Source organism: Bos grunniens, chromosome 2, assembly GCF_055505025.1.
Source record: "Bos grunniens cultivar Pamir isolate PY7600 chromosome 2, Bosgru_T2T1.0, whole genome shotgun sequence".
Classification (NCBI taxonomy): domain Eukaryota; kingdom Metazoa; phylum Chordata; class Mammalia; order Artiodactyla; family Bovidae; genus Bos; species Bos grunniens.
The window spans coordinates 130,368,899-130,386,234 of NC_141166.1; the positions used below are offsets into that span (position 1 = coordinate 130,368,899).

Sequence of the window (17,336 nt, forward strand, 5' to 3'; positions counted from 1 at the left end):
TTTTATCTTAGGTATTTCATATAATATGCATGCAACACTCCCTACCTCAGTGCCTGGTGCACCCGGCACTCAATACTTGTGTGTTGAATGAAGAATATTCATGTAATTATTGCTTGTGTGCATCCCCTGGTGGCCAATGGAAAAGGGGAGTAGGAAACGATGAAAGAAAAGTGTTCTCTGCTGCTCCTATTCTCTCAGTTCAGTTCAGTCGCTCAGTCGTGTCTGACTCTTCGAGACCCCATGAATCGCAGTATGCCAGGCTTCCCTGTCCATCACCAACTCTCGGAGTTCACTCAGACTCACGTCCATCGAGTCAGTGATGCCATCCAGCCATCTCATCCTCTGTCATCCCCTTCTCCTCTTGCCCCCAATCCCTCCCAGCATCAGAGTCTTTTCCAATGAGTCAACTCTTCACATGAGGTGGCCAAAGTACTGGAGTTTCAGCTTCAGCATCATTCCCTCCAAAGAAATCCCAGGGCTAATCTCCTTCAGAATGGACTGGTTGGATCTCCTTGCAGTCCAAGGGACTCTCAAGAGTCTTCTCCAACACCACAGTTCAAAAGCATCAATTCTTCGGCGCTCAGCTTTCTTCACAGTCCAACTCTCACATCCATACATGACCACAGGAAAAACCATAGCCTTGACTAGACGGACCTTTGTTGGCAAAGTAATGTCTCTGCTTTTGAATATACTATCTAGGTTGGTCATCACTTTCCTTCCAAGGAGTAAGCAAACAAAAGTGTTTTCTGCTGTTCCTATTCCCTGCTCCTATTCCCTATTCCCTTAGTTGCTTCAAACTTCAAGCACCGGGTAATAGTAAGTAGGTGCTTTCTCTTCATTGTTCCTAAAGGGGCCCAATCTTGTACTTATATTTAAGTATGTAAACCCACTGTATTTGTAGTGTGGCATTTATTGGTAAAAGAACAAATTTTAAATTGTTCGTTCATGTCCACTAGAAAGATGATTTGAGTCTCTTAATTGAGATTAGAGCTGCAAATTAAAGTAGTATGCTTAGAAGAAGTAAGATTATCTTTTTAGTATGAGTATTTAAGGAATCCAGAAATTTTAACCAGGTGATTACTCAAGTTATTTTTATAAAAACAAACTTTTAATGGAAAACAGTAGCAGCTATAAGCTGAAGTACCTTGCACATAATTATTTTTTTAAATAAATGATAGCTATTACATTATTATTCCCTGATAGTCCAGCACTTCTAATTTCTTAGTTTTGTGACTATTAGAAAACTGTTCTAACCGTAAATTTTCCAGGATTATTCACTTTGCCTTTTAAAAAGTTAATTAAGGTAAAACAGTGTCAATAAAGCATTTCCTTTTGTAATTTACCAACCATATTATGCTAGGACACATTGAGAACCAAACAGATTGAGCTATGTTTGACTGTAACATTTCCAAGATGGAAAAAACGTTATCTCATTGAGATGTGGGTTCTTACAGGTGTCGCTCATACAAGCAATCCCATTAGTCAACAATTTGTTGTAGATGAAAATGCCTTTCCAGTACTTATTCAACTACTGAGAAGTCACCCTTCTCCTAATATTAAGGTATATACAAGACTTTTGTGTGATATGGTAAAAATTAACATAAATGACTTTTTAAAGAATAATTTTTATCTTTAGGCAAGCTAAGAAGTATAATAAAAATATCTAACCTTTTAAAGCAAAATCCTAATTTTTTTAAATTTATTTTTTCATTGAAGGATAATTGCTTTACAGAATTGTGTTTTTTCTGACAAACACAAAATCACAAAATCCCAGAAGTTTTAAAGAAAACCGTTGCCATAGGAAGAGGTTTTGTGGATTCTTTGATACTTCAAAAGAAAAAAAAAAAAACCTGAATTCTGGGGAATTGGGTTAATTTTCCTATCTAGATTTTAAGACTAGAATGCCAAAAACAAAAATATGAAGGAAATTAAAACCCCTTTTTAAAGTGAAAAAAATTGCTACAAAGATAGTAGCAAAGATATTACTAAATTTTATTAAAATGTGGTTTCTTCAGATTTAACAAGAGAGCCTTAGTCTTCTGTCCTTACTTATCAAAGAAGTTTTATTCCTCAGATATTTGATTATTCATAGAATTTCTTCCCTTCTTCCTCAGATACTGGTTGCTAAACCTGGGTGGGGATAAGGAGGATGTGTGATTTATGTAGTAAAATTTCTCAAATATAAATGAATCCTGTCCGTGTTTACACCATCAGAACAGCCCTACCTTCCATCAAGCAACCTGTGTTGGCTGGCAGCAATACTTTTCTCAAGGGTGGACACTGCTAGGAGTTACTACGAGTTGCTGCAGAGTCATTCATTCTTCTATTTACTTCTAGTTAAATGCCTTTAGTAAAATGACATTCACATGTATTAAAATCCTTTACCAAGGTTTTAGAAATTCAGGACATCTATACTTGGCCACACAAACTATAATGACAAAAATTTATTTTCTCTTTAAAATTTGGTAAGGGCTCTGCTGGAAATCAGAAAATAAATATAACATATGAAGAAAATATATAAGTAAATATAGCATGATTTCTTTTAAGGAAGGCGTTTGTTATTTTGCTATCAGAAAAGATGTTATACGTTATCTGGCTTTTCTTGCCATGAAAGAGATTATGTCATTACAGATGTTGATTAGGGAAACAAAGAGGCACATGCTAGCACTTTTTGGCTTGAATTATATATAAAAACTGCACTGAATTTCCGGAGAAGGCAATGGCAACCACTCCAGTACTCCTGCCTGGAAAATCCCATGGATGGAGGAGCCTGGAAGGCTGCAGTCCATGGGGTCGCAAAGAGTCGGGCACGACTGAGCGACTTCACTTTCACTTTTCACTTTCATGCATTGGAGAAGGAAGTGGCAACCCACTCCAGTGTTCTTGCCTGGAGAATCCCAGGGACGGGGGAGCCTGGTGGGCTGCGGTCTATGGGGTCGCACAGAGTCGGACACGACTGGAGCGACTTAGCAGCAGCAGCAGCAGCACTGACTTTCAAAGTACAAATACATTTCTCAAGACTAAGGAAAATGACATATAGAATACATTTTTTTATTTAAAAATGTACATTTTCATGGCAAAACAGTTTACTTCAGTTGTGTCTATATTTAAGCATATATTTTCAATGAGTTGTTAAACTTATTAAAACAGAACATAAATATTTAACATTTTAAAACTTTTCCTCAAGTAAGATTGTATAGTAAATATTTTGCAATAATAATCATGCTTTTCGAATTCACAATGCTTTGTATAGAAATCCATGGTGTAGTACTTAAAAATTTGTCTACTGAGCCCAGTAATACCAAGGTTCATTAACAGTCTCCTTAAAGGGCTTCAGAATGTGCCTTAAACAACTCCAGAACCAGAAGAAGAAAACTTCCTCTGGATTATTCCCCAATGCTTTGCTTCAGTTGAAAGCATTCCATTAGAGCATTATATCTCAATGGTCAGTAGCTAACAAGCACCATGCTAGGAAATTAAAAAAAAAAAAAAAGTTTTTTTTTTTTTTTTAATGTAGAAGGAATGCAGCTATGCACTTATGATAAATTTCTTCACACGCACTGCAAGCCCTGGTTACCTCCCCATGTGCCCTCACACGGACCTTTGTGGTTGCACAGTACACAGAAAGATTGTTTTCTCAGCTGTTAAAAATTATGAGGGGGATTTTTCCAGAAGTTGTAATTGCCACTCTCTAAATACTAGTCAGAGAAATGGAATTAATGGTATTCTATGGTATCTTTGAGTTGGTATATCCTATATAAATATCTGAATGATGAAATGTGTCATTTGATAAACCATGAGTGAAAAATATGTTTCTGAAAATTACATATGTAGGTTGAAGTGGCATTTTCCTTGGCATGCATTGTCCTAAGGAATGATCTCCTACAGAAGGAATTACAAGAAAATGAAGGATTTGATTATGCTGATGTCCTTTATCTTCTTCACTCAGAAGATAAGGTAGTAACTTTATGAAATGTTAGAGCTCATTTAGAAGAAAATGATTTTTAGACTACATCCTTAAAATTTCATTTTTTCATACAATATTCAAATGTATTATTTTAAAACTGTAAAATATCTTTGGTCGGTTGTTAGTTTGTAATGATGTAATAGTATTGTTCCATATTTTTCATAGTTGTCGTATTTCATCTTTGAAATGTAGCCGTTTTAATGCTTGGTGACAAGCCAAAAAACAAATCTCTTCTGTCCTGGATGCATCAGATTTCAACTTAATTTTATGACCTTTCAATCTTCAGTCATCTTCTTCTTACCCAGTATTCTAGAGTGGTGGTTCGCAAACTACTTGTGATAAAGGAATAGCTTTTTCCCCAGCAATCTGTTATGAGGAGATAATTTTAAAGCAACCAAGCTGTAAAATTTGAAATAATTTTAGACTTTCCATGAATCTGCAAAAATAGTACAGAGTGTTCTGAAAGTACACAGCTTTCTTGGCTGTCAATCAGGAAATTAACATTGACACAATACTACTAGCTAATCTGCAGGCTTCATTTAACTTTTGCCAGTTTCTCACCAATGTCCTTTTCCTATTCCAAAATCCAATGCAGGATCCCATATGGCATCTAGTTATCATGTCTCTTTAGTGTCCTTTAATCTGTAACACTCAAGTCCTTTGCCTTTCATGACTGATATTTTTGATGAGTCCAGGCCAGTTGTTTTCTAGAATGTCCCTCAATTTGAGTTATCTGCTGTTTCTCATGGTTAAACTGAGGTCATGCATTTTGGTCGAGAACACCATAGTCTTCACTCACTTTCCCAGTGCATCACTGCAGGGAGTACACGATGTCTTATAACTGGCCGCGTTAACTTTGGGTGCCTGGTTAAAGTGGTGTCTCCATATTTCTCCCTTTAGTTACTGTTCTTCCCTTTGTAATGAACAAGTATTTGGAGGTGAGTGTCTCTGAGACTATGCAAATACTGTGTTACGCATTGTACTTTTGCTCACTGGTTTCAGGATCCATTGATGCAATAATAATTAGTGTGATATGTCTAATGGTGATTTAAAATTTTTTCCCTTTATTATTAACTGGTATTTAACTGTAAGGAAGAGCTGTTTCTTTTAAGTATTCTCAGTTTGTATAATCCTTTTGTCAACTATTTTGTGAACTATCACTGGTCCATGGGCCACACTAACCCTAGAGAAATAGAGAAACTCCCAAACTATTGCTATTCTACAGTGCATTGGGCAGTAAGGAAAGAACATTGCCAATTATGTCTCAGCTCAGGGAGATGTTGAGGAAGAAAGGGGAGTGGTAAAGGGGAGAAATGAAGTCATTGCATTATTTTTTTTAAACAGAATTTTACTCTACTGTAGTACACAAAAAGATGAGCAGGGCTGCTGTAATATGGGCAATAATAGGGTAGGAATCATCTGACTTTCTAAACCACGTGTGCGCCCTCTACTCTGTTCCATCTGCGTGCTACTCTCATTAACGCGCTCCTCAGGGACACCAGGTTCTCCCTTTCCCTCTGCCCATTCTACTTTCCATCATTCTACAACCCCTCCCGGGCTGTCACCACTTGCGCCACTCTCTGGACCCTTCCCTTTCATACCTAATACCTTTCTTCTTGCCTGTGATCAGGGGACTCCTTTGTAAGTTGTTGTTCATTTGCTAAATCATGTTGGACTCTTTGCAACCCCACAAATTGCAGCACGCCAGGCTTCCCTGTCCTTCACTATCTCCATGAGTTTGCTCAAATTCATGTCCATTGAGTTGATGATGCCATCCAACCATCTCATCCTCTGTCGCACACTTCTCCTCCTGCCCTCAATCTTTCCCAGCATCAGGGTCTTTTCCAATGAGCTGGCTCTTCTTGTCAGGTGGCTAAAGTATTGGAGCTACTTTGTATCAGAGTACTTGGTGAGTACATACTTTTTATTATGGAAAAATTCAAACAAATAGAATGACAAAGTAGCATACTCACATATTCCCATGACCTGTCTTCAGCAGTTATTTCATTTATATATTCCCTCACTATCCATATATTACTTTTGAAGCAAATCTCAGGCATCATATACTTTTATCTGTGAATATTTCATAGGTACCTATAGCATTTTAATATGATTAACAGTGACAAGAAAACTCACTAAGATTAATGTTCTCTCACACTGAAAATAATGGTTTTCTCTCTATCACAGTGTTCAAATAAAATATTAAAAATAAGATTTAGTGATAAGATTCTATCTTTTGGGTCTTTCTAGAAGATCAACCATACTTGTAAATCTTTGGCAAATGGACTGCCAAAGGGAAAACTGACTTTTGCTCTGTGCCCAGTCCCAGAATGTTAAAATTCGACTTTTAAAAAGGAAATCATTTTTTATTCTCCCTTAGACTGCAGCAGAATTTTATAAGTAAATTTAAGAAATGAGCGGTATCATCTCAGAATGCATAAAATTCAATATATATCATGCTATACAAGAGAAATTTTAATTTTTTATCAATTGTATTTTGAAATGTTGAAATAAAAATATGATTTAAAAAGTTGAAGGTTAATACAATTATGGAGATTCTTATTACCATTTAGGTATTCATTTATATAATCAGTAATCTAACATTCCATTTAAAAATTAAAAATTTTTTTCTCTTCTCTTTTCCCTGATTACCACTACCTAATTCTCTGTTTTATCTGTTCAATAACACTCTGGGGCAACTCTACTACCTGTTTTCCCTAATAATGTCTTATTTTACTCCCAGAGATAAGAATGAAATGTATCCTAATATGCAAGAATTCAAAACCTATTGCCTTGAGTAACATGATAAATGAAGTAAACTAAAGATAATGCATCTCTCCTGTTTCCAGGATATTTGTTTACGAGCAGGCTATGCATTAACCCTTTTTGCCTTCAATAATCGCTTTCAACAATACTTAATATTGGAAAATGGAAAAATGAGCATATCAATTTTTGAACCTTTCCTTGAATCAACAATTGAAACTGAGAAGGCAATGGCAGCATTTCAGGTATAAATTTGAGGGTTAAAATTTCAAATCAATGTATCTTTCTAGTGAAAACTGAAAAGTTAGAAAAAACATTGGATCTGGAAAATATTAACTGATTTTGTAAAATTCACAGTATTTTTTACACCTCCCCCTTCCACCTCATAAGCATTCCATTATTTATGAGGAGTCCTTCATTTATGTAGAGTTTTACAAGGTTAGGTGCTGCCCTGGTGGCTCAGTGGTAAAGAATCCACCTGCTAATGCAGGAGATGCAAGTTTGATCCCTGGCTCAGGAAGATCCCCTTGAGGAGGAAAAGGCGACCCACTCCAGTGTTCTCGCCTGGAGAATCCCATGGACAGAGGAGCCTGGTGGGCTACAGTCCACGGGGTCACAAAAGAATTGGACATGACTTAGTGACTAAACAATATGATGTGGGTTTTATTGTTTGTTTTTTACAAATTAATAGGCGGTTTTGCCTCATCTGATGCTTAAAACAACCCCATCAGGTTGACAGGCAGGTAGTATTATTTTCATCACCCCTATTTTATCAGGCAGGAGGTAGAGAAACAAGTTTTCTAACTGCGGATCTCTAGCTGATCACCTGATTCTTCAACCACGTAGACAACCATATGTCTCTGGCTTCTTCTTGATCTTATTCTCTCCTCTTTGTCTATCTCATGACCTTTAGGAGAAGTGTTTTCTGTGAACCCATACTTTACAGATGCAAACGTTGCAAACATTGTGGAAAGAAGATGGAAGGATAATATGGCCTACGATGGTTACTCAGTAATCAGATAGGGAAACACACTCTGGGTCCTCGCCGCACAGCTTGCTTTTCTTCTACTGGATCATACCAAATTGACCCTCTTACTTTCCTGAGAAGCATCCCCTCAGAAATAAAAGGTTAACTACAGAAGCGGAGTACAAAATGTTCAATGAGTCTCTGCTTTTTTTATTTTTAGATTATTGTATTAGCTAAAGTCATTATAGATGTGGACCACATTACTTTGACTGCAAGAGGTGTTACTATTTTAGTTGACAGTCTATATTCAGCTGATTCCACTACTATTGTCTTGACAGGTAAGAAATAACTAGAAGTCAATCATATCCACATAAAACTATTTTCAAAAAAGGTGGTTTTTTTTATTTGGTAATCTGAGGAGTAATAAAATAAGCCTGATACTCTGTCAAATGGTTTTAAGAATGAATTCATGTAAGTCTACGTGGAACTCCAGAGTTAAGTCTACATGGAATGAAATGAAGTCTATTCTGCACCCCAATTAGAGCCTTTCTGATTTCCTAATTACTTTTTTAAACCTATAATTAATTTTTTCAGAATGTAAAATGAGAATTCAACTATGAACTACCAACCACAAAATTTATACACTAATTTGTAGTCATACTGGCAGACTTATGCTGATAACCTCTGTTTGTTTCCTTTTGACTAAATGTGCATATCTGGCCAATGTCTGAGTTCTCTATGTTGCTATGCGATGTAGCAGAGCAAAATGGTCTAGCAGCACTCTTGACACAGTTAGTGGTAATTGTTTGACTGTATCTATCCAGATCTAACTCTCCAGATGATAAATATCTTAGTTTGCTTGATCTATCACGCTCAATTCAACATAAAACAGTATCAAAATGACAGCCATATGGACAGACAGCTACCAAAAAATAAAGTATTTGTTTTTTAACTGAAAGGGATTATTGAACACACCAAAAAAAAAATTTCACTTGCTGCCACAAAGTTACATTTGTATGGTGTAAGGTAAATTCAAGCAAACAAAAATTAGCCAGAAAAAAATACATGTTTAATATAAGCTATTAAATATATTTTATCTAAATGACATTCATAGTCATAGTAATTCTATGACTCTGAAAAACAATTGTAGTGGGTTTAAATTTTACCTCATAAACTCCTTTGTGCAAGAAATGACGTATTATTTTAGCTTTCAAATATTAATTTTCCGAGGCTGGTAGATGTTGAATCTCAAAAATTATTTGGCTTTCTCTGCACTCCATCACTGGAGTCATATGCACCTCCAGAGTCATATGCATGTCTTGGATTTCTCAAGCAAAGCCAGGTATTTAGATTTCAGGGATAAAGTGAAATAAGTGATATGCTCAAGTCCAGGTTGGTATGGTTTCCAGAAGAGGCTCCAAAAGCACAGAAATTTTACATAAGCTGATATTTCTGTTGCCAGCAGTTCAGTTTTTCCTATGTGTACCATTTAGCCATTCTTCACAAAAAGTCCTGCTCTCTGTTTTAGTCTTAGATTTTCTGCCCTTACCCATTTCTTACTCCCTAAATTTAAAGACACTTTTTCCCTTCCTCCCCTTCTATAAACTCAGGCTTTAGAAAATATAAGCCTGAAAGTAAGGTTATCGTTAGATAATTTTTGGTTTAGACCATACCACCCAACTCATCCTGAGGCCATAAATACAGAAGTCTTTCTGGCTTTTTAATGGAGGCTGGAAAAAACAAAAGGAGAACAAAAACTCAGTGAATACCTCAATAAAGTATCCACCCACAAATGTAAAAATAGATTTATTGTGTTACACTTATTCCAACACAGCAACAATACTGTGAAAGAATATCACATGAAATCTCTAAAAATAAAACACAAATTGTAATGAAACAATTTTAAGTTGGTAGCTGCACCTTTATTTAATTACTGCTGCTGCTGCTGCTAAGTCACTTCAGTCGTGTCCAACTCTGTGCGACCCGATAGACGGCAGCCCACCAGGCTCCCCCGTCCCTGGGATTCTCCAGGCAAGAACACCGGAGTGGGTTGCCATTTCCTTCTCCAATGCATGAAAGTGAAAAGTGAAAGTGAAGTCGCTCAGTCGTGCCCGACTCTTAGGGACCGCATGGACTGAAGCCTACCAGGCTCCTCCGTCCAAGGGATTTTCCAGCCAAGAGCACTGGAGTGGGGTGCCATTGCCTACTCTGTGTTATTTAATTACTAGATCACTTTATTACTTCAATCTCAAAACACTGCTTTTATGGGAAGAACTTCAATGATCTTAAATGTCAATAAGCGATATATTGCTTGATTTTACAAATATAATTAGGCTCTTAACTCAAAACCATTTGAATTGCAAAAAGGACATTAAATTTTCTTACATAGTTCAAACATTATGTTCATAATCATTAAAAAACATAAAACCTCAAAATAAAATATATTCTGAAGCCAAGAGGAAGACAACCTCTGATTTTTCAAAATTCTTCACACTTAAATGAACCTATTTAACTTTTACTGTTAGTGACAGAAAACCAAACCATAATTTTGGGAAAAGTTTATATTTAACACACACATATTTTTCCTCAGCAGTTCTTCATTAATAGAGATGTGACTCAAAAGCTTTTTAATACTTTCATATATGCAAATGAATGAAGGCACAGTATATTGGTTTATATCAATTAAATGACACATGCATTTTTTCTTGTTTAATTTATAGGGAACTTAATAGCTACCTTGGCTCATTCTAGAGCTGGTATTCCAGAAGCATTTACCACATTAGGGACAATCCAACAGCTCTGCTATCATTTGTACTCAGGACAAGAAGAGGTATGAAAAAGCAATTCTAAAACAGAATATCCTAAAAATAATTTGCCTCTGTCTCACTTCTGTGGGCCAATTTCTCCACAGGTTGAGTGTTATGTAATATTAACAGTTCATATTACTAACTCAAAATTTTATGAGTTTTCTAGTCCTACCTTTGCCATTCACAATTCTGGTTCCCACAAAATATGCACATTGGTTTTAACTTCAGGCTTTAAGGTTCAGTCCACGAATAAGTACATGGATGATACAAAAATACTTATTTATAAAATGTTTTATAATTAAAGTCACTCAGTCATTTCTGTGATTATTTGTAATGATGAAAGTGGAATCCATTGGAACGTTTTCCTTACCTGCCCAACAGTTAAGAGTGAGGGTGTGTGAAGCCCAGTTGGCTATGATAGTGTTGCTTCTGTTTCTTTTGCTTTTCCTGGAAGGGCTAAGGCAGTATTCCTCCATAAGGCTGTATAACCTGGAGGACTCGTTACACCATAGACTGCTGGCCTCCGTTCCCAAAGTTTCTGATCTGGTGTAGAATTAGCATTATGGTGTAGAATTAGCATTATAGTTTGCATTTCTAACGTGTTCCCAGAAGCTGAGGCTGCTGCTCCAGAAGCACTGTGCAAGCCATGGAAGATTTGGGGGCATAGACAGAAGTCGTATGTCAACGTAAAGACCAATATGTCAGCCTTCTGGTACCCTGCATGGGTTTGGTTTACGTTCATTTTTTCAACGTTTTTTATGCCACCACGAAGAGATTTTCCTAAGAACTTCCCAGGGGTGTACTTTATTATATGAACAACCTAATTACTTCAGAGTGAAATGCAGAGAGTATTTCCTTCAAAGGAAGGATTACTTTTCCTGGAGTCCCATGGCCTGGAACTTGTGCTTGTTTCTTTCAGTGGATAACTGAGTTGCTTCCTTCCTTGGGTGGCTTATTTTTAACTTACTCTTATGCTCTGGTTTCTTACCTAGTTTCCTATATTATAATCATCTGTGCAGTTTTGAAAAGTCCCAATATTCAGGTCCCTGCACTCCAAAATAATTAAATCAGTTTCTAGGGGGTGGAATACAGACAAGATTTTCATAGCTATCCAGGTGATTCCAATTCACAGTGAAAACTGAGACCTACTATCTTAGTTCAAACTCAAAGGTTCTTACTTACTTGCCCTAGAATCACCTGTGGCACTTAATACCAGATTCTATTAAGAGAGATTGTATTTAGTTGACGGGCTTTAAAAAAAAAAAAACAAAAAACTACCGGTGATTCCAAAATGCAGCCAGGACTGAGAACAACTACTCGAAATCAATGGCAACTCACAGCCCTCCCGAAAAATATGGCTATGCCTGTCTATAAATTGCCATCAGCTGACATACGTATTTGCTGTATGATATCTACAGAGATTTCCTATGAAATATTTAATGAGCACACTGGGTTAGATATTTTAAGAACAAAGCTCAATGTTTAAGGGGAAATTGTTTTTTCTTCGCTTAGGTTCGCATGGCTTGCTCCAGTGCTCTTGGTTACTTAACTTACAATGCAAATGCTTTCCGACTCTTATTAAAGGAATGCAGGAATAAGCCTAATCAGTTCCTTCGTATAACAAATAATATCAGCAGAGATGCAAGTATAAACCCAGCATTTTTAAAGGAATTTAAAATGCAACAAAAAGTGGGACTTCCTTCCCTAAGGTATTATTCCTATATTTGAAGTGGCAGTAGTGAAATTACTGAGACGAATTTTTAAGGAAGTTTAAGAAAGATCAAACAAAGGGAACTATCCTTGATATGAATCTATGTACTGTGTAACGAAGGAAAGACTTCATTCTAAATGTCCATTGCCAAAGCCTCTTTTTAATTCCAACTTAGCAACATAATTTAGAGTACAGACAAGAATACAACTGATCTTGGGGGTCCTGTCTGGTCAGGGTTATTCATCCCCCTTTTCAGAAGTTTTTGGAAGATTAGTTGCCTCCAAATTCAATTTGGGCTTCCCTGGTGGCTCAAAGGAGTAAAGAATCTGCCCGCAATGCAGGAGACAGGGGTTCAATCCCTGGGTCAAGGAGATCCCCTGGAGAAGGGGATAGCTACCAACTCAAGTATTCTTGCCTGGAGAATTCCATGGACAGAGGAGCCTGGCGGGGTGATTCAGGAAGTCATTCTTTGGTAGGTTTGGGGTATATCGGAGAGCTCTGAGGCAACCAGGAATGCCACTATGACCTTGGCATCAAATGGGGCTTTTACACATGATTCAAAGCTATGCCAAATTCACAGGGTATAAACAGGGCTAAATCAGACCCAGTGGCTAAAGTTATGGCAAAGTTTGCCAGGCATTTATTCAGAGGATTTTGCTTCAGTGTTGCAGTTCTACCATGAACTTAAGTTTCTGTAAAAAGAGAGGAGAGGAGAATCTCCTTACAATGGGCATATTTTCTCTTCTTCTGTAATTACAGCTGAATTAAGTCTCTGCAAATAGTGCTATTTACACATAGGAAACAGAACTACTCAAGATATATTATTAACTCTATGATAATAGAAGACAATAGAATCCAGTAGTGTATCATGGTTCTATAAGTCAGTTTTAAGTACAGAGACAAATGAGTATATCTTCAGTCACTTTAATTTGAATGAAAAACTGAATACCCCAAACTGATTATCTAATTTTATATAATCCAGGGAAAACTAAATTACAATTGCTTTAAATTTCTGGGTTTAAAATTTTTAATTTAAAAAATGTTTAAAATAATATTTATTCAAAAAATTAATATACTTTAAATAATGGAAGTATTATTTTACGAAATCACTCTCACAGCTAGCCCATACGGCAACTTTTGGGGAATTAGAATAAGATACTCCTTCCTCGGTGCACTTTACTGCCATCTACAATTACTGTGAGGTTTTGTACGGCATCCCCTGGAGTTGTGAACTCTCAATTTTCAGGATTATAAACAATAACAAGTGATCAGCAAACTGATGGGAATCACTACCAAGTGAGGTAGAACTGGTAAACAAATAACAATTACTCCCATAACTAATAATTCTATGCACTCTCCTTACAGTATTCATATAGATTGACTATTCCCTTTAATTTTCATAACAATCCTACAAAGGAATTTTATTTAAATGAAACTATGGGGAATGTGCTAAAAGATTATTAATTCCCACAAAATATTCCTTGATACCACTATTGGAAACATAAAGTAGATTGATTTTGGTTGGGGTCATGGCAGCATTGTTTTGGAGTATATACCACTTCTCTCTTCCCACACCCTCATTCAGCCCCAAGAATGGCAGATTAGAAGTTTTTGGATGTGTAAATTTTGAAGTATGTAGACAAACAAAATCTTACTGTTAACTGACCCTACGTGAAAATAATCTGAGCCTAAAGTACCAGCCAGTTTCATGTTACCCTACAGCCATGAAGTTGGCATATTGAACAGACTGGGGTCTGTCTTATTAAAGTTGACAAAAGCAAATGTTCCTTCCTCATCAAATTAACCAGGAACACATCCGTCATAAGAAGTTTTAATATTTAATATTTAAAATTACATTTTATTACCAGGCAAATTTTGTAACACCATATTTATGTTACATGTACAGGATAATGATTAAAATACTTCTATTAAAGCTACATCATATCAACTTAGGTATAGCTTATTATTCTTTAGCTTGAAATACTTCATTAGTATCACATTACTTTGAAAATAAAGTTTAAATTTTCTCTTATTCATGGTACACAAAATGACTGATCTTTATTCTCCAATCTTACCTCCCATCATGTCTCCAGATAACTTTAATTCTGATCACACTAGACTAAGTACTTAGTGCCCTTCGAACGTGCCATGCTGTTTTATAGTATTGTAATTTTTCATATTCTGTTCCCCATATCTGGAATACACTCCCCTAACTCATCTATTTAAAGACCTATTTTATTCAAAACCTAGCTGAAGTGTCTCTTCTTCCATGAAACTTTTCCTATTCACTTCAAGCATAATGAATCTTCCACATGTTTTGGGTGGTAAGTGAATAAATGACTGATGGACTATAAAATACTTACAGGTAACATGCATAGTTAGTACAGGTAACACGTATAAATTAGACCCCTAGGCACTGAATATGGTACCTGGGTATACTAAGTTGTTATATATTTCTAGTTTTTGTGATAAAAGTGTTTTCCTTTCAGTCTGGAGAAAAATGGAGGACCATCCATAATTCCTGTCTTTAAGAAAGGTAATTGATTTTTTCTTTTATCTCTAAGATACTTTCAATTCAGACCTTTTATAATTGTTTTATTTCTAAGAATTCAAAATGCTGAGGCTACCAAAAAATGTTTCCCGGTAAACTTCTACTTTTCTAGTTTTACATACCTAAAATATCTTCCCATTTACAAGCCCGTGCTGTGTTAATCATTCCTTTTAAGGCTTCCCCACTTACGGCATTTGACAGAAATCCCTTTCTTACTTTGCTTTTTCTCACAAGCCATGCATAGAAATGTCATTATTGAAAAACATATGACTTTAATTACGATCTTGCTATTACTCCGTTTCATGTACCACTTGCCTATAAGTTCTTACAGCAGAGATGACATTCTTTCCGTTGATATTATGTTGTTTTATAGACTTGATAGGTAAGTTTATAGAGTTGATGGCTGAGTGGCTGAGGCCTGTGAGATCAGAATCCAGATCTTATCATGTTAGTGTCCAATCCCTACTAGACAAGTAATAGGGAAAATAAATTACGTACTGACTTGATGTACATGCTTCATGCCTGATCATGTGTGCTTAGTGTAGGACCCAAAATCAGTCCACTTGGTATATTACCTCACTGTAAAAGCAAAGACAGAACTTTCTGAAATCAAGATCACTTTGTTGGAGTCACAAATGGAAAGACAGAGAATAGGAAAAGAAAAGGACAGGGAAGAACTTCATTTATCAGGGAGTATCTGAGGCAAGGTAGGTATGTGTGGGAAGCTATATTTTTGAATATCATCGGTAGTAGAATGGTTTCTGTATGGTCTGGTTTTTGGATAGCTTCTTTAGTGTAAGAGTAATTTACCTAGAAGGATAAAGCTGGTTCGATTATTCCTTCATTTTAAAATTGGCTTCTGAATAATATGTATACCAGTAATGGTCTGCAAAGTCCAGACCAGGTTTGTGATAACATAAGACAAAAAGGAAAAAGGACAACTAGGTGTCTAATAAAGTTAATTTCATTCAAGTAAAGTCCTCCATTTTAAGATAATGGCTTTTACACCTTCTTTTGACATGAAAATATCCCTTCTTTTCCAAAATGATGTTTAAAGTAGCTGGCATTTGTTCTTTCATTAGTGCCAACTTGGCATGATAAAAAGTTTGCAACATATATTGATCTCCACAGATTTTTGCATTCCAGCATCTAAAGTCTGGAAGCTACTGATCCGTTCTCTTAGTATGTTTCAGCGATGTGAAGAATTAGAAATATATAGAATTAAAAGCAATGAGACTATTCCTAGGGCTCTTAGGCTTAAGAGACACTTAATTATGGCTCTTTCCTTTTTAGGGAAAGAGCACCGAAGAAAATTAAAACCCAAAATTCAACCAAGAGATTCTTTGACTTTTATACCTCCTGTAACTAACTTCATGGGACTCTTCAAAACAACAAAAAAGACTACTGTTTCTCATAATATTTTTTCCTTTTCATCTGCAATTTCATCAGATATCATAACGGTATCAAGACCAAGAATAGTGCTTTTGAACCAACTTGGGAAACATGTACAGAAAGCTAATCCAGAGCCTGGAGAAGGCTAATAAAAGCATTTTAGTGTGAAAGGATTCCTGAGCAATCTTGTAAAATTTTTCATTTTCAATTATGCTAAAATATACATAACTGAATCATCTTTTTGAATGCAAATTCTTGATACTGATGTTTAACAAAATTTCCTTAGCATGTCTACTGGAATTTAACATCAGGTCTGATATATGGCTTCAAAAATTAAGTAGCATTTTCTAAAATAGAATGCCTGCACCTAAAACCATTAAGCAGCTGACACAAGTGACACAATTAGTGTATATAGAAAGATTTTTTTAATTGGTATGCTGGGCTAAAAAGGTCTGATTCAGAGTAGCCTACATGTTAACACTCATTGTGCTACCATAAGATATTTAATGATAGATGCATGAGCCTTCTAAAAATCTGAAATGTATACATTTAAAAATACTTTATTGAAAAAAATCTGAAATCACTTCCTATCAAGCATAAAAGTATGGCTAAAAATTGTGGCCACCACTTTTGACCAGACTCCACACCTACAGAGTATCCTTGGTTTGCAGCTGGAACAGATGATATTCTCTGTGGCTCAGAATCACAGGATGTCTTTGCCCAAAGACTACTGTTTCCAGTGGGTGCAAGCTTTGATGTATGTCCGCTTCTCATATTTTACAGCAGCAAACAGATTTGACATAAAAGCTAACTGGGTTTCAGTGAGTCCTTTAAAGAGTACTCCTTTTTCTTCGTCCACTTTGCTCAGTTGTCTCTCTGGTCTATCTGGTCTGCACTAGAACATATATGTTAATCAGCAGTTATTTTCTCCAACACGCCTTCACGTAACGATGGTGATGGTGATTGTGACAGCGGCTACAGGTACTTAGGGCTTTCTATGCGTCACAGTCCAAAGCCCGTGCTTTTAACCACTGTACAGTAAGAGACTTCCTTAATCTCCAATTCAATTCTAAATTATCTTAACAGTCCAGAGTCACAACTTCCTGGTGGAGAGACTAAAATACAGGAATTCCAGGGAAAAATCTGGGGAGAATTTTATACTAGAAAGGGATAAATAA

General features: G+C 36.1%; 1 protein-coding gene across 1 annotated transcript in view; it reads left to right on the forward strand.

Moving 5' to 3' along the window:
• The window catches only part of ANKAR (ankyrin and armadillo repeat containing), a 53,467-nt gene extending 37,136 nt beyond the window's left edge, over positions 1-16,331 (forward strand). The window contains exons 16-23 of the mRNA XM_086361935.1: positions 1,455-1,561; positions 3,835-3,957; positions 6,817-6,975; positions 7,918-8,035; positions 10,418-10,527; positions 12,017-12,213; positions 14,705-14,751; positions 16,060-16,331. Of these exons, the coding sequence (XP_086218061.1) occupies positions 1,455-1,561; positions 3,835-3,957; positions 6,817-6,975; positions 7,918-8,035; positions 10,418-10,527; positions 12,017-12,213; positions 14,705-14,751; positions 16,060-16,307 (1,109 nt within the window). The 3' untranslated portion in view covers positions 16,308-16,331. The remainder of the gene's footprint in view (positions 1-1,454; positions 1,562-3,834; positions 3,958-6,816; positions 6,976-7,917; positions 8,036-10,417; positions 10,528-12,016; positions 12,214-14,704; positions 14,752-16,059) is intronic.
• Positions 16,332-17,336: the final 1,005 nt, after the last annotated feature.